We start from the raw sequence: 20,292 nt of genomic DNA, 5'->3' as shown, positions 1-20,292 counted from the left end.
GGATCACAGATTTTCAACCCTTTTATTGCACTGAAAAATAACAAAGAAAATAACAGCAACTAAATATCTTTATTCTTATATATTACCATCTTCTGACATGAGATTAAGTTCTTAAAAATGCCAGCTACTCAGGTATGTTTCAGCTGCAATGGATACTTAAGATATGATGTTACCACTTAACAGGTTAAATGCTTTCATAATGCTATAGCAAATATTTAAATATAGAAAAATACTGGACCCTGTAAGACCTAAGCTGAGCACAATTATTTTGTTTCATTTGTCAGTAAAACATATTTGAATAAATGCACATATGGCTGGGTAATAAAGCTTAGATGTCAATGGAATTTATTCCCACCTCCAATATTTGAGCAGTTAAGGCACAGTCTCCACAAATGAACCTGCAATAACTTTCAAAAATCAAATAGAAAAAAATATATACATAGTTACTGTTTAAAAAATGAAATGAATCACAGTTAGAATTTGATGCCTATTGGAAATTCAGCTGAATGTGTTTGTTAAGTCTTTGTTTCTAAAAAAGCAAGAGAGCTCTGTGGATCTTTCCATTAGGTTAACCATTGTAGTTATAGCAGTTGATACCTATTTCCAATACTAATAAGTCCATCTTCCGAACTCTCATTTGAACCATTCAAGCAACAGTATCTTTACACTACATATATTAAATTTAGCAACTATATTTTTTATTATTTCATTTTGAATGTGTATGTGCACGCACACACACATGCACACATGCACAAACAAACAGGCTTGCTGGGCATGTTGTCTCTGTGTGTGTGTGTTTTTTTCAGGCTTCAGGCTTGCTTATGACAGAGAATTCAATTCCATGCTTGTTCAGTCTCTCCACAAGTTTTGTATTATAGAATGCAGCCCCAGGAGAATAGACACCACCTCTGTAAAACAAGTCACAATTGCAGTTAGCAACACACAAATGCAAGCAAGCCTAAATTTTTGCAACAAACAATAGTAATGCAAATTCCAATATTAATGCAATCCTTTTTGGGGTTAAAGAGAGGGTCCTCTTCCAACATAACCTAAAAATCATTTATCTTAGTGTGGACAGTTTGTAATTCAAAAAAGAAAAAAAAATCAGCGATTTTATAGATTGCATGCATGGAAAAACTACAGGATAACTGAAGCAATAGACAGTGCAACCACAAACATGATTAAACAGCAGTAAATCTGCTGAGTTCAACAGAACTTATTTCCAGGTCCATAAGACTGCAACTCAGAGATGTAATCATAAACATGATAGGCAAGTTTGGAGAAATCTGATAACCTTCTTTTCCAAACAGTGTCTATTCAAAGAGTAATATGATTATTCTGTGATTCATAAACCAAGTTTGGATGGCATATAAAACATATTTTAAAATGTTTTTATTCAGGTTATTTTTACCACTTTTTACAAGAATTGTATTTGGCAAGATCCTGTAAAAAATGTTGAGGGTTTCCCTTCCCCAAATATTACACAGCTAGACATTAGGATAAAATAAATCAAACTCCTAGCAGTATATTGCTTCTAATTTTTATTTCTCCCTGCCAGCTTTCTATAAATAGCTGAATATATGTGCCCAATGATGGTTTATAAAATAGGAGGAGTTACTATAGCGTGGAACTGAATGTCCATGCTAAGTACCCACATTTTACTGCCGTTTAGTTTCCCGTCCTTAAGTGTATTTCATTCAATCCCTCTGAAAGAACTCAGACCAGCAGGAGAATTAATTGTATAATTCCTCTGGTGCTTATTTTCATCTGGTAAGCATAGGAAGCTAAATAAGATAGATGTTTCATGATTAGAAGATAAAGACTCACTTTTTAGGAAGAGAATTCTTGTCCTTGAGAAGTGTCACAGCAGCCTGAACCATTGCTATAGGTGTAGCAACATAACCAGCCTCTATGAAGGGAAAGAAAAAAAGACTTCATTATATTCATCACTTCAGAACAATTTGAGATGAAAAAGATGGAAAATGAAACTACTGCGATCAAATGGTAGATACAGTAGTTGCTTTAGCTGAATGCAAGTAATGGCAGAAGAGGCTTATGAGAACTTGGAGAGAGAAGGGAAGTCGAGACGCAGTTGACAGTTGGAAACAATACCAAAAGGAAAAAGCAATAACATGTTAGTATATACGTATATGAAAACAGAATATTGGTAGTCCCAGTGACAATCATTCTGTAAATAAGTATTCAGGAGGAATTTTGTTGATGCACCTCTAAATATAAACAATATCCTAAATTACCTGTTAAATAACATTTTAATTGTTTATAATCAATTGGTCCTTTAAGTAAATGGAGGACAGGATAAAACAATCCCACTCCTCACACCTACACATATTAGGAGGGGGAAAAAAAGAACTGTATATATATCATTTTGGAGTAGTGGCATCAAGATTTAAAAAAATATTTATCCCCAGGCTGAACTTAGGAGAAATTATGCCACTAATGAAACAATAAACCTAGGTTCACCATAAACACATGTAAAAAAGGTTCTCTTTTCTCTGACCTTGATCATTCCTTGCCTCTTGTTACATCATGATCTTACTACTGACCAATTAGTACAGTCACTGAAAGAACATCTGGCAGTAAGGAAAAGTCAAATTGCAACTGATCCTGGCCAAGCTGATGGGAGAAAGTTTTTTCACCTTTTTCTAAGATGCAGCCAAGCAAAGTAACTACACATCCTCTATATGTATGCCACAATACCTCATTTTAATTTAAGCCCTCTCTCTACATTACAGAATAATATTGCTGCATGCGTCCTTATAAGTATACATTGCAATCACAATATTATTCAAGCCTTGAAAGTAGAGGTACACCTGCATGAAAGGAAGGCACTTCTATTCAGGCAAACTGATTTTCACAACCTTTTAGAATGTCACCTGTCCTTTGGAAGCAGTTTTAAGTAAAGGAAGCAAAACCTGACTGCACAAATAGAATTTTGGTTTTCTATAGTTAGAACTTGGCAAGTAGTTCTCCATGGCTTGCATTGTAAATTCTCTATAGCAACCACAAAACACAAGATCAGCTTTAAATTATCTTGATTCAGTAAGGTATTTCAACTGCTCAGGAATGGACACATTTCTATAAATCTGGGGGAGAGGAAACAAAGCTACGGATTTGTTAATTCCCACCATTCTTCGCTTCTTTTTTTAAATTGTGGTATCAGGCAAATTGGCAAAATATGGTTAATGCTAATAGGAAGGAAAGCAAGAACGTGAGTGGCTAGATTTGTTCACAATTTTTTAAACAATTCCTCTGGGGAACTGTCTGAATGGAATCACACACTTTACTTGTTTGTTATTTCTCTGAAATCTTTTTCACATAAAAAGACTGTATTAAATACCACTGGAGTTATTTTGGAATAGCGAAGAACTTAAAAGATTATTTTCATTACCCACTGCTGGAAAAAAAAAGTGTTCAATGTTCTGAACCTCTTTATGTGACGTGATGCACAGGTTTCTTATTCTTATTTACTTGTAAAAGGTTTTCTTTGACAGAACTCCTTCACACACAGCAGCCACAGAATCCTGCTGCTTTCATCAATAATGAAAGTATTAGGCTGTTGTACCACAAACTCCACCCCTTTTGGGTGCACATCTACAATCGCAATGCGTGTAAAAAGGGGCAGGGCTTTCACTGCAATGCCATGACACTGCTTTTGTCAGTCTGACACCCCCCCCCCCGTAGACATCACTGTTCACACAACTAACTGTATGGAACTGCCACTCTTGTATTTAGTGCTACACAAATCATGTTTTGTATCAAATAAAGTACTGTTGTACATAATTAATAATACAATTAATTTTGTTTCAGTATGACTGTTCTACCTGGTCCCTTCACTTGGGTGCAGATTTTAACATCGGGTTTGCCCTCTTGTGGATTGTGTCCTGTGCTGTACCCCTCTCCAAGAAAAGTCATTTCAAAAGATGCTTCTTCCATCTGCCATTCAAAAGACAAGAAATAAGCAGTATTATATCACTAGACAGCACCTCAGTGTACATCAAACACACATATATACAAGTACCTTGCAGCCTAATTTATGTCTGATTTAGAAGAGGTCACTAAAAGAAAACAAATTATTTTACAATAATTTTTATCTCTAACCTGATTTGAGAAAACAATGTGTATGTAACCCTAGAAAAACTTAGTTATGGTTACTCCTAGTATTTTCAATGTAGCAAACCAGATTCAAAGCTATGCATACTATGCTAAGAGAAAATAGCACTGTGATTTAGTTCTTAGTGAATATCCAAAGAATTTCTGCATAGACTGAGATCCTGATAGGCCATGTATACAAATTATACAGCCTATAGCCATAGTATCCTGTTTACAAGATTACATATTGCCTTTTTTATTCAACATTCAGACATAGTTTCTTATGCCATATAGCAAATCTGAACATATCCAATGCAGATCTGAGTAAAACAATCAATGGTTAAACAAGTAAAACTTGCCTGCTGGACTTCAACACTATTACTGTGTCCTAGCATTAATATTCCCAAACAGAGCATCAGCCATTGTTCACCCAATTTGTTTACAGAAACCTGAGTATTTACTCCGCATTTTTAGGAATTAAAATACATAATCCATGTATAGGATTAAATCATTTTTCTAATGTAGGTTATAGAGCACAACATACGTCTGATCTAGTACTGTATATTTAATGATCTCATGTTAATGTATCAGAGTAAAAAATGAATATTAAAAATGCAATCTCTTATATGGCATAGAGTGTAGATAATTGTTCAGTTAGTAATATGCAGAAAACAATGATTACAAAAAATATTAGTGACTAAGAACAAACTAAAAATTACCTGTTTTTCTGTTGGTCCCTCCTTTGTAAAATATCCTCCAGAAAAGAATTCAGGATACTGAAATAAGAAGATTCATAGTAAGTTTCAGAATAATTGACCAGTTCATCAAATTTCAAAACTATTTAAAAGAAAACCTACTTTTAGCAGGAGCTTTCTTCCAAAGTTGAACTTCACAAGCATTAAAAATAAAAGGCCAGCAAACATTAGCTTCACGACAGAAGCAAGTCCACCCACAGTGACGTAAGCAGCATACTGCACCTGAATAGGAGAGGCAAGTCATATCAAGTTTAGTATCCATTTCCATGAAATATTTCAGTCAAGTTAATTTGGATTAAAAAATCAAGGGCAAGAATTCATTCAGAATCAAGCCAAGCAAGGGTGTCAAAAAGTTAATCCACGAAATATACTTCTTATCCTTAATCAGGACATTGTAAGAACAGCTGCAGACATTAAAGAAAACACTTCTAATACTGTGTCTGCAATGTCAAATACACAGTATTAGCAACATATCTTGTGGTCAAAGCAGTAAGAAGGCACAATAATGGGCTTTTTTAAAGACAACATAAAGGAAACATATTCTGAAATGCTTGAGATTAAAGGATGGTCAGCCTATAGACAAAACATTAGAAGGAAAATAAGAATTCCAAAGGAATACCATGACATTTTTACAAGAGAAACAATTATATTCTTCTACCTATTGTCTGGAGTTAGGCAATTAATATTTGCTTGAATATGGGGTTACAAACAAGGGCTCGTGCCTAAAAGTAATGGGCTACAGAAGGGCAGCTGGAATTTTGCCTCTTCTGAAGAATAATTTAGATGGTGAGTTCCTATATACAGATTTTGAAGAATTAGCAAGATGTGGACAAGGGTTTATTATTAAAAAGTAAAACACCACTGAGGGCTTTCACAGTGTACATGGAAGATGGAAGCTCTGTTAAAAAGAGACAAAACTAATATTAAGTAAACTTACAGGTGTTTCCTGCAAATGTGAATGCAAATACCGCTGAGTTCGTTTTACTACAGAGACATCTGATCCCATGAATGGAATGGAATACTGTTTGAATTCATTACTGTAAAATACTGCACCTCTAAAAAAAGATGAAGACAATTAAAATGAAGCATAACAAATAAAAGTTTGACCTGCCCTTTCAATAAAAAGTATATTTACAATAGCGATAGGCAGGTTTTTTTTCAAGGGCAACAGGGAATGAATCCAGTGATGTTACTGGGGTTGAGATTAACATCTTCAGTTTGCTTTTGCATTTTGGGGAAGTGTAATTGCAAAACAGATTTGCAATTTTGGGGAATAGTGGAAAATCACTAGCTGCAAAATATACAGTCAGGTCCAGAAATATTGGGACATCGACACAATTCTAACATCTTTGGCTGTATACATCACCACAATGGATTTGGAATGAAACAAACACAATGTGCTTTAACTGCAGACTGTCAGCTTTAATTTGAGGGTATGTACATCCAACTCAGGTGAATGGTGTAGGAATTACAACAGTTTGCATATGTGCCTCCCACTTGTTAAGGGACCAAAAGTAATGGGACAGAATAATAATCATAAATCAAACTTTCCCTTTTTAATACTTGGTTGCAAATCCATTGCAGTCAATCACAGCCTGAAGCCTGGAACGCACAGACATCACCAGACGCTGGGTTCCATCCCTGGTGATGCTCTGCCAGGCCTCTACTGCAACTGTCTTCAGTTCCTGCTTGTTCGTGGGGCATTTTCCCTTCAGTTTTGTCTTCAGCAAGTGAAATGCATGCTCAATGGGATTCAGGTCAGGTGATTGACTTGGCCATTGCATAACATTCCACTTCTGTCTGTTCAAAAACTCTTTGGTTGCTTTTGCAGTATGCTTTGGGTCATTGTCCATCTGTACTGTGAAGCGCCGTCCAATGAGTTCTGCAGCATTTGGCTGAATGTGAGCAGATATTGCCCGAAACACTGCAGAATTCATCCTGCTGCTTTTGTCAGCAGTCACATCATCAATAAATACAAGAGAACCAGTTCCATTGGCAGCCATACATGCCCACGCCATGACACTACCACCACGCTTCACTGATGAGGTGGTATGCTTAGGATCATGAGCAGTTCCTTTCCTTCTCCATACTCTTCTCTTCCCATCACTGTGGTACAAGTTGATCTTGGTCTCATCTGTCCATAGGATGTTGTTCCAGAACTGTGAAGGCTTTTTTAGATGTCGTTTGGCAAACTCTAATCTGGCCTTCCTGTTTTTGAGGCTCACCAATGGTTTACATCTTGTGGTGAACCCTCTGTATTCACTCTGGTGAAATCTTCTTTTGATTGTTGACTTTGACACACATACACCTACCTCCTGGAGAGTGTTCTTGATCTGGCCAACTGTTGTGAAGGGTGTTTTCTTCACCAGGGAAAGGATTCTTCGGTCATCCACCACAGTTGTTTTCTGTTGTCTCCCGGGTTTTTGGGTGTTGCTGAGCTCACCGGTGCCTTCCTTCTTTTTGAGAATGTTCCAAACAGTTGTTTTGGCCACGCCTAATGTTCTTGCTATCTGATGGGTTTATTTTGTTTCTTCAGCCTAATGATGGCTTGCTTCACTGATAGTGACAGCTCTTTGGATCTCATCTTGAGAGTTGACAGCAACAGATTCCAAATGCAAATAGCACACTTGAAATGAACTCTGGGCCTTTTATCTGCACATTGTCATTGGGGTACTGAGGGAATATCACACACCTGGCCATAGAACAGCTGAGAAGCCAATTGTCCCATTACTTTTGGTCCCTTAACAAGTGGGGGGCACATATGCAAACTGCTGTAATTCCTACACCATTCACCTGAGTTGGATGTACATACCCTCAAATTAAAGCTGACAGTCTGCAGTTAACGCACATTGTGTTTGTTTCATTCCAAATCCATTGTGGTGGTGTATAGAGCCAAAGATGTTAGAATTGTGTCGATGTCCCAATATTTCTGGACCTGACTGTAATTCCAACATCACATTTTATTTCAGGAAAGGTCTTGAATAATCAGCTTCTTACAGGCCAAAATTATAAAAATTATAAAATTATAAAAAAATAAAAAATTGTTTAAAAAATTATAAAAGACCTTCCATTCGCTCTATAAAAAAAAAACATATTCTGAACTACATAATGTTTGAAACCTAAAATATTAAAAGACATATATTTCTTATACCTTCTCTTGAGTTTTGCTCCAAATACTGGAAGTGGTTTATATCCAATTTGTTTTCTAATTTTCTTCAAGTTGTCTTGATCTGCCAAGCCATATATAGCTGATTTCCAGGTTCCATCATGAATACAGGCACCCTGTTAAAACGCCATGGTAATTTGGAATGACTACATTGGAATGACATTCTGCTTTTGACACATCTACAGCATTAACCCAACCATGAAAACATGTATACAAGTAGTCCCCGGGTTAAGAACGTCTGAGTTATAGACAACCCATAGTTAAGAATGGAACCTACTGTAGCAAAATTCGAGTTAAATACACAATGATTTGAGTTAATTACACAATACTACTTATATAGTATTATACAGTAATACTGTTCTGGCTTACATACAAATTCAACTTAGGGACAGACCTTGGGAATGGAATTCATTCTGAAACTGGGGAGTACCTGTATAGCAATTACATATACCAAACCTGATTAAGATATTAATGTATATCAAAAAGTTATGTGCTTACAGTGTTGACCATTTATTTACCTCCTTTTTGCTCAACCATTTTGTTACAGAAGCAGGAGTGAGAAAGTGTCATATAATCCATAGTTTAGAGACACTGGCACTCCATTTATTTGGTGAGCAACAAGGTCACAAATTGAGAGAACTGAGGAAAACGCTATTAAAAATGTCTCTGAAAACTGCCTACAGTTTTCTTTCCTCCTCCTTTATGGGTAGGTGGAGAAATAATTTCTATTGAGGGATCTGTTTTCATGGATGGTGATGCAGTACAATTGCATTTGTTTCTATTGTTAACTATTTTATTTAGATAAATATTAAACGTTTTTCTGCCAATGTTAATATTTTATTTAATATTATCATAATAAATTTTAAGGAGCTGTTCATGTTGCTTAGACCCATTTGGAGTATAGCAGCAAATAAACAAACAAATGAATGTAAAATGGACCCATTATCATATGTCACCTTATGCATTTTCTGCTAAGGTGACATATAATGCTTAGCAGAAAATGCACAAACATTTACACATAATTATTGCATTATTGTGACTGTTTATTGCAACAATTAGATCAGAACAAGCATCAATGAATATTTTTTGCTACTTGGCAAGTTTGCAGATTGCTGGTACTGCTGTTGTTTTTATATATAATGTACTGTGAATGTTTCCGTGTTAGCAGCATTATGTATATCTTCCTGTGTACTTCTGAGTCTTATTAGATTGAGGCGCAAGGTAAATGGAATGAATAAATAAATAACAGCCAGCCAATAGTTAAAATATACTAATGGTCATGTTCAGTTTTATTATTTCATGCTGTAGTTTTATATAGCAGTTGCCTATGACAAACTTAGCGAAAGAAGAAATCAACCAACCTCTGGTCCAGATTTTGTAGTCAAGAAACTTTCAACTGCAGTTAAGGTACCTTTAAGGAAAGAAGTTAATAATTATTTGTGATAATAAAAAACAGTAGTTAATATTCTAAAAACTGTCAATTTACTCTTAATTTGTTAATATTTATTACTGTTAGATAAATAACATCCAGTACTGGTAACACAAATATGTACTTTTTTTTCACATTCAACAACATGATATCCAATTTACTTGAGGCACATGAGCTATTCCACACAGAGAAAGGAAGGAAACGTGTTCATCATTTCACTTGTTTCCTTCAGTACTGAAACCAGGCTTTAAATCTCCACGTGACACACTAAAATACACAACTTCAGTTGCAGTCCTCCAAGATTGATGGGGTTGCAAATCAGATTTACTTCAGGGTTCTTACCCACGAGTGGAGAAGTCTTAAAAGGGTATAATAGACCCTGCTCTCCCTTGAACAGCTCACTGAAATAGTCAAGGAAATAGAAAGTGTGATCTTTCCAGAACACTACTTGGTTCTTATTCTAGCCAATCAAGGAACACAAGATCTGTGTTTGTGCTGTTTCCCTATGCACTGGGAAGCCTGGAAATTGGATAGGGGAGTGTGGCCCTGATACTTCTCTCAGCAGCTTTCAAGACTACTAACCATGGCATCCTTTCAGACCTCCTGGTGAAACTGAGTCTATGCAATACTGTTTTTACAGTAGTTGCAGTCCTTCCTGTTTTTATTATTCTTCAATACCTAGGCCACTGACCTGTGTTGTCCAGCAGGGTTTTTTACATATTGTACCCCATGTTGTTCAACGCTGATGTGAAATTGAGGGAGATCATCCAAAGTTTTGAAGCTCTATTGCTTTTAACCATCAATTTTAAGGAAGAATTGGTACCCTTGAACAATGTCTAAGTTTGATAATTGAATGGATGAGGAAAAACAAATTGAAAATGAATCCAATCAAGACAGAACTGCTATTGGAAACAGGAACCTGGATTGGGACCTGAGGCACAACCTATTCTGGATAGGATTCCATTCCCCCAAAAACAGGTTCATAGTTTAGGAGTGTTCTTTGATCTTCCAGTGTCACTGGACTTGCCGACAGCTGGAGTGAGGAGTCACTTTGCACAATTGTGCCTAATGTGCCAGTTGATATCCTTCCTGAGCTGGACAGATTTGATGATTATCCACATCTTGATTATACCCTATCTTGAGGATTATAACATAGTTTATCTGAATCTCTTCTTGAGAATTGTGCTGAAATTGCAACTGATTCAAAAAGTGGTAAGACACCTGCTAACCTGTGCAAGGTAGAGGAACCAAATGATGACTGTATTTAGGAACAATACGGTTCTGCCAATTACGAACCAAGTACAATTGAAGGTATTGGCACCTAAATCAGTCCTAGGGCCTATATGTATGCAACTACCTCCTTTTATGAAATTGTCCAGCTGTTAAAGACTTTTCCTACAGATCTTTTGAAGCTATCTCCACTGTTAGAGGCCAATCTTTCTGACTTTCTGCATGTAGCCCCCAGTCTATGGTATGTACTCCTTCAGTTTGGCCCTATTCTCTCAATATTTAGAAAATCTGTAAATAAATATCTTCTTTACCAGGAGTTTAATCATTGTCTATTTTAATGTTAATTTTGTTAGCTATCTCAAGCACTTGTCAGAATAAAAAGCAGAATACAAATGAAATAAGTAAATCTCTTTAAGCAGTGTTTAGGATGAATGAAACATAATGCGGTACATTTAAAACAGTGTAATTACTGTAAAAGAAATTAGAAACAGAGGCATTGACTTGCTGAAAGATTTTTGGGGGTCCCTCCCTCAATTGTCATTTCACAGCAGTTATTCTGCTAGGCTTCAAAAAGAGACATGTGGGAAGCAGGGCTGTCAGATCTTCTGAAACACTAGCTCCATCAGTCATTTCCTCCCTCTGAACTGTTATTATCCCATTTTTATAATTATTTCAAAACTGATGCCTTTTTTTCTGCTCTCTTCCCTTGTTCTTTTTTGAGTTATGTGGCTTTGATAGTAAGCATGCAGGGTAGGGACTGTTTTGTTTTTATTTGACCAGTGCAAACTTATCTAAAAGACTGTGAGCTAAAGAGGTGGAGGAGGGTGGGAAATGCTTTAAATAATTAACGAATAGATTATTTTTAGTAATATGTGGTCATGCCAAGAATTACAGAAGAAACAGAATACAGGTTATCATTTTGCCCTTACTATTCTAATATCTTTAAACATACAAATAAGGTAGCTACTGTACTTCCCCTAGCACTTATCAAAATAACAATCAAGCATACAAATCACCTTTTAAACTGTTTTTGGTGAATAATACTCCCATATCTGCTGGAATAGAATCAAAACCACAGCTTCCAATAATATATACTCCTTTTTCTTCAGCTTTGTTATTATAATTCAGATACATTCCTTCCAGAAACTGAAACAGAAATGAAGTATTATATAAAGATGCAAACAATACACTCTTAACACTCAAGGAAAAATGACAAATTTCTTAACTTTATTTTTTTAAACTGTTTTACTGGCTGTTGTGCCATCCTGCAATGTTACAAATGTTTATTCTATATATCAAACCATCAAAACAATTCAGTATTTTACCCCGGTTATATTTAATATTGGTTATATTTAATATCCAACACAATTTTATAGAATTTTGCAAGGGTACACTATTTCTTTCATCTAAAAGAGCTAGTACAGTGTAGTGGTTAAAAAGCTGGACTGGGACTAAGAAAACCCAGGTGCAACCCACTCACCATCTCTCAGCCCAACCTACCTCACAAAATGGTGACAAGAGTATGAAGGAAAGCCCCAATTATGTATCTTCTTTGACTCCCAGAGGAAAGGCAGGATAAAAAATTAATAATAAATGAAAATACTTTTACTATCCTGAACACAGCTCCTTCCTACCAGTCCACTCACAATGCTAATTTATGGCAATGAAAGATGAGTGAGAAGACACTTCTGGAGTAGGGAGGAAACCACACAAACCCAAAAAACCCCATCCATGGCATGTAGAGCAGCACCACAAAGTTTGATATGTGAAGTAAATAATTATTCTCACATTAAGCTGAAATATGCAAGTAAAAAGAGTTAGGACTGTGTTCTCAGTGACTTAATCCAAATATTGTTCCCCAAAGTCTGGTTTGTTTTCTTAATTCTACATACCTGCGGTTCTCCACTAATGTCGATACAGCTTGTGCCATTCTCAGTACAAGCTTTTATCACAGGCTCTCCAAAAAAACGGTACTGTAAGAATGAAAAAATGGACTAATAGGTTATATTAATCTGGGCTGGTTTGAAGTTTTGCTTCCATTTAAAAAAATAAGATTATTACAGAATAAAGGAATCTTAGCTGATTTATGATTTAGCTATGATTGAGCTAATAGAGAAATTAAACCCAATGTGAATAAAATGTTTTGGGTTTGTTAAACTTCTTTTAGTTATATCTGAATATATCATTGTTTTAAAATATGTTTTTCCCAACTCCTTGCTCAATTCTTTCTCTCATGGGATGGATTTCAGAAGTGCTTGTATTAAACACAGTTTACTTCTTGTTTTGAAAAAAAATTGCATTAACAAAAGAATAATGTCCTGCTGTCTGGGATATGGTCCCAGGGATCATAGGAAATACTGGTTCTCCTTAGGATATCAGATAAGGGGAATATGACATTGGATGCCCCTTCCTTCTTTTACTCTTTCTGGGTTTAGAAAATCCCAGTCCTGGGAAGCTTAAGAAAGGAGCCTGCCAGGGCTGGAAGGACTCAGGCTTAGTTGGGTTTTGGACCCTCCTCAGCTAAATTCCCAAACAGGAATGAAAGTTAGGCCTTCTGTATACAATAGAGAAAAACTGCATAAAGAAAAAACAAAAATACAGGGAGAATATGGAGAGATGGCAATGGAAGTAAAAGAGCTCTAACACACAATTAGGATTCTCTTAAAATCAGTTAAAGTGTGTGGTCCAAAAAACTGACATTTTAAGGTTCAGAGTATTTTGGTTAAAAGTATTTTCTTTTTAATAGACTCCCTAGTAATGTCCTGTAATAAAACATGGACACCTTTTCCTATTGTAGAGCTGTGTGTTCTGATTATCAATTTATTTCTAATAAATTATGACACGTAGTTCTGAACACCTTCTACTGACTATGCAATATGATCAAATGGATTGTCATTCTCCAATCATTCTGGGTTGCTTGCACTCCTCCAAAACATGTTCCAGAGGGTCAGGAGATTCTCCAGCATTTATCAGAAAAGATGTAAGGAGAAAAAGAGCAGAAAAATTCAGAGGTGTTATCTAAATTAAGCAAAAATAAGTTCCAGGGATAATTGTCACGTTAGTCCTTGCACCATGAAAGAGGGGAAGATCCAGGCTATAATCAGCAGGGACAAAAAAGTTACTCTCTTATTCTTATTGCACTACCTATTGTTTGTTTGTTGTTAGTCTTCTGGGTTTTTTCCTTCTTTTTTATTTATTGTGTGTTTATGTTGTACACTACCCAGAGTCACACAGTCTGAGTTGGTGGCCTTATAAATCTTAAATGAAATGAAATGAAAAATAAGCCACACTTCCTTCAAACAGGGAAATGTCAGCATATTTACAATGTTTAGGTGTTGTAATAACTGTAAATTATTACATCATGAGGAGGCTTATTTCATTGGCTTTTTCAGATAGGAAAGTCTGAGCAGCTAGGAAAGCAAAAGACTTGTATACAAGAAAATGCTACCAGCAATAGTAACACCTTCCACCATCTCAAACAACACAAAAGAGATTTTTTTAAAAAATTCTCAAGCAAATGGGGCATTAGGTAGAAAAACAGAAGTCACTTTAGAAGAAAACTTCTGAAAAACTGTTACACTGCTATTCCAATAGCACATAGTATTAGACCCTGCTTGCTCATATTCACAGGCTAGTTCTTATTCAAATAGCCAAGAAAATCTGTCCAATATGAATGATACCATTTGGGTATGAAGGGGACTCAGCATGGAAGAAGTCTTGGAAATGAATGGGCATGTATGGTTTTCATCGGCTTCCAAGGGGTGTCCTGATAAAAATATTTTCCTTATGTCATCACAACACATAAAAAAGCAATTTAATATTAAAAAAGTAGGAGGAATTGTATTAGCTATCCCTTTTCATGCAAAGTTGGTTTTTCCTGCTTTGTGTTTGGTAGAAAAGCATATAAAAGCATACAAAGTTACATTAACATATCTGATACCTAATTTAAAGGGTATCCAGTCACATGGGCATGGGCTTTGTGCAATAATGATTATAAGAAACAACTGTGGTAACATATCACTTTTGCATCCCAAACATCTTTTCCAATAAAAGGTATATAGAATCCTTGCAGCTCTTAGCATATACAGTGCTAATTCAGTGAATTTCCAAGGAATATATGAGTTGGTGAAATTTAATAGGAATATCTCAGGTTGAAATGGAATTACAACCTTTAAAAACCATTCCATGCTACTGTAAATCATTTTCCAGCATTTTGGGGCTTTACAACATTGCCACCATATATGAGAAAAAGGATCCAATCCATTCATTCATTTCCAGCATTTTTTAAGAATGAACTTTCATTTTGGCAATCAAAGATGGAGTAATATACCAATGATAAAATATTATCCAGCCTAGCGTTTCTATAGTATATAGCCTCAAAATTTTTTCATTTCTCTTGATAATTTCCTAGTTTGCAAATATGAAATCCAGAATTGAGATACTTTCTCTAGATTTGACCTGTATCAATACTTAAAACAAATTTAATACAATATTTCAATAACTTATATTTGCTGAAAAAAACTTATATTTTCTTGTACAAAATAAGGTATATCAAACTATTTTAATGTTAACAGCTTAATAACTTCCATTTGTTTCTGGCACCAAGTGCAACACAAGTCTTTTTTTAAATTTGACCAACACTATAGAAGAGTGATTAATAAAAATTAACACTATGAGTTTCAGCTTACAAGTGTTAGAAAATAGGATATTCTCTTTACCTTGCATTTAATTAGGAAGCATTTTGTTTTAACAAATAAAAATCTTCCTAAAGAACTAACAAAAAATTTGTTATTCCAAAATATAAAAGTCAAATAGATTTCTGGCAATATCTTACGAAAATGTCATGTTTTAAATAATTATTGCAGGACAAGCACCTTTTATTTATTCATGAAAAAACAAAAACGAGAGGAAAGCACTTACTGGGCCTACACAGTTTAGAACAATACCCGTTTGTTTAGCCATTGAAGCAAGAGAAGATGGATCACTGACATCACATAGTATTATGCCAACTTCTGACTTCAGTTCTGTTTTCCCTGAAAATTTAAAATTGACATGTTATTCTGAAATCATCTCTATAATTATTTTTATTCAGTCCACCATTATTCATGAGATTAAAGCCATTTTACAATATTTAGTTTTCCAATTGCTTTTAATAAACAAATTATATTACTTCTATATAAATTCCATCATTATCCCCCAAATATGCATGTGGGAAGAAAGTCACTTGTTACAAAAGCTCACTAGAAAAAAATAAAAAATAATTAAATATTATTTAAAAGAGATACAATGCAGAAGGACAAAAATGCAAAACTGTTTCTTTTGATTGAACAAATCTAGTTTTGGAAACAAGCTCAAAGTTTGCCATTTTGGAACTTAAAAACCTCAACATTTTCTGCACTTTTTTTTTTTGGCAAGAGAGGCTATATAATACAAGATTAGAACCAAGATATTATTTAAGTATTGGTGTAAACCAAAATAATACTGAAAATATAAGCTGAAAAGCAATGGTGAAATAATACATTACTGTTTATTGATAGGAAAAATGGGGTGAAATTTACAGCAAAGCTCAGTTGTAGCTGAGTTCCAAATAGATGGAGTAAGTTTTTGCTAGAACAGGTCAGGACAAAATAACAGAATTAGCAGCTAGAGACGGACAAAGCTTACAGTAGAGGGATCAACTGAATTAATCACAAAGTACAGTAGAAAGGTATTGCATTTTTAAAAAAGAACAATTTAGGCATATTTATTTATGAGATTTGTCTACCACTTGAAACCTTATTGGACTCTAGGTGGCTTACAGAGCTTACATATAAAATTCAATGCATAATATAACTAATTAAAATAAGAATTCTAATCCAATTGGTGATTAAACCCTAAAAATAAGAAGCTAAAATTCATTAGATGGAAGATGGTGCTTCTAGTTGCAGTTAATCCTCAATGTCCTTTCATTTAGACAAGAAAAAAGGAGTGCACAAAACAGTGTCTTAAATGCAATCAGTTCTAACACACTGATTATTGACAACCCAGATACAGTTACATAAGCAAAGCAAAGCAAAGCAAAGCAAACTCCTTTGTAGCTGAAACTTATGCATCAGCATCAGTATTACATGGATGAGTTTTCCAGCAATGGTTTCAGTACCACCTTCTTTCTTTTTCAAATCATTATTTTCAGCCTCAATTCTTTATGTATATTATGCATACATTGGTGATTTCCTTCCAAAGATGGTGTGTTATTGTGAAAAAGATTGTAAAGCATGTTAGCTTAAAAGTGTGATTGTATAAAATTTCAGAATAAATTGGAATTTAGTAACTTCTCTGGCTTCACCTTGCACACCTATGTCAATGCAGATTTACCCATAATTTTATCTCATTTTCCGTGGCCTGAAGCAGGATGGGAGGCATAGAGATATACACTCCATACCTTAGTTAATGAGCTGCACTAACGACACTCAGCTTACATGATTTTAAATGAGAATTAGGGCAATTAATGCGGAATAGGATAATAAGCAAATACTGGTTATAATAGAGCTACTCTCCCAGCTTTCTGGAAAGGATTAAAGACCTGGCTCTGCCAGCGCGAATGGGGCAATTTGAGCTCTAACCGTCCCTGGGGGTGGTTAGCGCCCTGACAATGCTTCCTGAGTTATTCGCCGATTCTTCATCTCTCTTGGAATTTATTTATTATTAACATTGTTTTTATTGTATTTTAACTGATTTTATCTCTGCTGCAAACTGCCCAGAATTGTTTCAACGAGATGGACGGTGACAAATTTGATATATAAAATCAAATAAAATAGTGAAGGGACTCAATGGTTCTGGCTGTACACAGGCATCTGCTTGGTTCCTGTGGGAAACAAGCAATTTGATTAGCTGAAGCTTTGGTCAGAGCCAGAAACTCTTACATTCTTAATCAAAGCCTTTATCTCAATGATGGAAGGAACAATTGCATTCAGCATAATCTGTTATTCTCTCCTTGCAGATGCACCCCGCTCAAATGGCACAGCTTGTACTAGCTGAAATGGTGGGAAACACAGTCCAAGGCATCCAGACAGGGCCAGACTGAAGGAAACCACCTCTCTTTCTCTTCCCTGCCCACCGCCTCCCAGGACCATAATATTAGGATCGGCTTCAAAACCATTATTATTACTTCCCAACTATAGGCCAGGAAATTGCGCGGACGGGTCCAAAGTTCTTTTACCGCAGATTCTGGGACCGAGCCGAGAATATCCCCAGGCCCACACTCTGCAATGCGACCTTCCTTCTTTCTCTTACCCAGCTTGGTGGCCGCCTTCTCGACCACCGCCTGCAGCTTCTCCCGAGTCCTCCCGGCCACGGCCCAGCGCAAGGAGCCTCGCAGCTCATCCTCGGCAGCCACTCGCGCTACCTCCTGGACCACGTATTGCCCCGTGAAGCCCGAGGCCCCGAACACCACCAGCTGGAAAGGCCGCTCAGTAGCCATGGGAACGAGAAGCGAGAGCGATCAGTTGCCCAGCGAGCGCGGAGAAAGAAGAGGAGGAGACGCAGAACGACGGCGGAGCCCCGTCAACGGCTATACCGTAGAACGAATCGGCGAGGAAGGCAGGGCCGGGGCTGGTCCCGCCCTCAGTCTCGGGCCTAGACAAGTCACGTGACAAGCCACCAACCCGGTCGCCTCACTCACCGCAGGCAGTCCTTCCCGAAGCCGCCGGGGCCGTCGACTCCTCCCCTTCCCCTCCCCTCCGCCTTCCCCCTCCTCGGGGTGAGATCGCTCGCTTGCACTTTGACCGTCGTAGTGCCCCGTTATTTCGACCCATTAGGTAGAAAAATCACACAAACGTGCTCTGTCGAGGCAAGGTAGCTGGTCATTTGCTGCCCTTTTAGGACACCCAGCGAAGGAGTTGCTGCCAGAGCTGGTCAGGCCACGCTCTCCCGTCAACTGCTCTCCTTTCAGGCATTGAGCCTTTCTGCACTATCCGGTTCCGCCGCTCGTGCTACACGCGCCCTTTGGAATCGGCTGGAAATACACCAACAAGAAATTTGCTGTCTACTCCACTGCCGATTCCTGTTTGGCCTGTCTCTATGGCCTAAGAGGATTTTATACGCCTAAAAGAAAAATGCTGCTTTTACATAAGGTCCCTCCTTTTCTATTCCAGGCAAATTTATAGTTTTCTCTCTGTCCAAATATGGGTAGACTGAAAGACATTTGCAAAGTTCACGTGTTCAGAAGTGCATAAATTAGTTCAAAGATGATGCCCACTACCTGCAGTGCCAACTTAGCGTGGAGACATGCTTTTCATGCCACTTGTGTTTTTATGGTATTGCTTTATCTCATCCCTAATTAGTGTGTGACAGGTTTAAGTTGTCCTTGGCTGTGTGGTGTCCACAATTCCCACTGACACCTGCCAGAGGGTATATAAAATATTGTCATGCTTTGTCGCTCATGACATTAGGTGCAAAACCTGTTGAGAAGTAGCAGATAGGATCAAAGGGGCATCTAGTGACAGTTTCAGCTGATTCAGGCAGGCCCTCTCCTCTCAGGTCTGTGGTCAGCCATCTCCCAAAAGAGCTGGATTCAGTATTGTAAATGCTGCACTTCTATGGCCTTTAACGGTTTACTGCAAGTAAGAAATAACATAATAGTGGGATGGTGGGACCAACTCTCCATCCAAAACCTTCCAACCAAACATGTAGAAATCCAGCAGTTGGCATTTGTTGCCCATAATTTTTTAAAAAGGGAAGGAAGAGAAAAAAATCTTAAAATGTTATTTGTAACTCATCTCCCTGCATGACTCTGATTTTTTTCAACCTTATTCAACTTGGGTTACAACACAAGGTTCAAAAGTCACAGCTACTTAGCTGTTGTACACTATTTTTCCAGATATCTGTAGATATCAAGTAAGGCTGATCTTACAAGATTTACCATTGTTAATTTTTTTTTCTTCCTAGCGTTTTTCCTGCAGGTGCAGGGTCCACTTTTGCTAAACAAAAATCACAATGACGACTGTAATAGGATATCCTGATAATACACCACTTTTAGAAGGACAGACTGAACTGTTCTTCTTTACTAGGGATGCTTCGGATGGGGTGAAGGGGTACTCACTGCCCCTATCAGGGCCTCCTTAAGGATTGGCTCATAGTTCAAAGGGAAATTACAAAGAGAAACCTTTATCTTTGCTACCTTGCTTGTTCTCACTCTCTGTCTGGACAGCTCTGCCTAAATTTTGCCTGTCTCTTTTTCTAGCCAACCAATATACTCTCAGAGACAGAAAAAGCCTGTGTTTGATTTACATACTAAACGTTAACTATCTGAGTTCATCTGACTGACTGAACCCTATATTAACTGTACAGTCTGGATTTGCACAACATGCTAGACTAAATGTGTTTGGGTAGTCTGTGACTCAGTGTGCCATGTAAACACAACCAGTGAAAGGTAGCTTATGATATGAGAGAGGTAAAGTGATGTTTCTTTATGGATAGCTAGGTTCAGGTCCCCCTCCCAAATGAAGGATGCATTGATTTGAGACCAGCATTGACCCTTTTTGTCCCCCATAATGCTGTAGGATTTCCAGCATTTTGGAAAATGACCAGATTAACTCCACAAAGTAATTTTGTAGCACATTCTC

At 36.9% G+C, this 20,292-nt stretch overlaps 1 protein-coding gene across 1 annotated transcript; it reads right to left on the bottom strand.

Annotated features, from left to right (window-relative positions):
• Positions 1 to 6: 6 nt before the first annotated feature.
• SCCPDH (saccharopine dehydrogenase (putative)) lies at positions 7 to 18,288 on the bottom strand. The gene is made up of 12 exons (XM_007433849.4): positions 17,963 to 18,288; positions 15,611 to 15,723; positions 12,583 to 12,663; positions 11,707 to 11,836; positions 9,393 to 9,442; positions 8,017 to 8,147; positions 5,803 to 5,920; positions 4,968 to 5,087; positions 4,830 to 4,886; positions 3,843 to 3,954; positions 1,828 to 1,909; positions 7 to 908 (listed from the first exon to the last, which is right to left on the bottom strand). The coding sequence occupies exons 1-12, from the start codon at positions 18,147 to 18,149 to the stop codon at positions 803 to 805; spliced, it is 1,287 nt and encodes a 428-aa protein (XP_007433911.1). The 5' UTR covers positions 18,150 to 18,288; the 3' UTR covers positions 7 to 802.
• Positions 18,289 to 20,292: the final 2,004 nt, after the last annotated feature.

This window comes from Python bivittatus, unplaced genomic scaffold, assembly GCF_059951505.1.
Source record: "Python bivittatus isolate LINGU-HERP-01145 unplaced genomic scaffold, Pbiv_v1 ctg000020_np1212, whole genome shotgun sequence".
NCBI classification, from domain to species: domain Eukaryota; kingdom Metazoa; phylum Chordata; class Lepidosauria; order Squamata; family Pythonidae; genus Python; species Python bivittatus.
This window is presented reverse-complemented; position numbering and strand designations above follow the sequence as displayed.

Bases quoted from the DNA above. Each gene is read 5' to 3' on its own strand.
- SCCPDH (XM_007433849.4), bottom strand. From the start codon at position 18,149: ATGGCTACTGAGCGGCCTTTCCAGCTGGTGGTGTTCGGGGCCTCGGGC. The intron at 11,837-12,582 runs GTATGTAGAATT...TTTCTGTTTCAG, and splicing joins ACATTAGTGGAGAACCGCAG to TTTCTGGAAGGAATGTATCT. The intron at 3,955-4,829 runs GTAATTTTTAGT...TTTGAATGGCAG, and splicing joins AGGGACCAACAGAAAAACAG to ATGGAAGAAGCATCTTTTGA.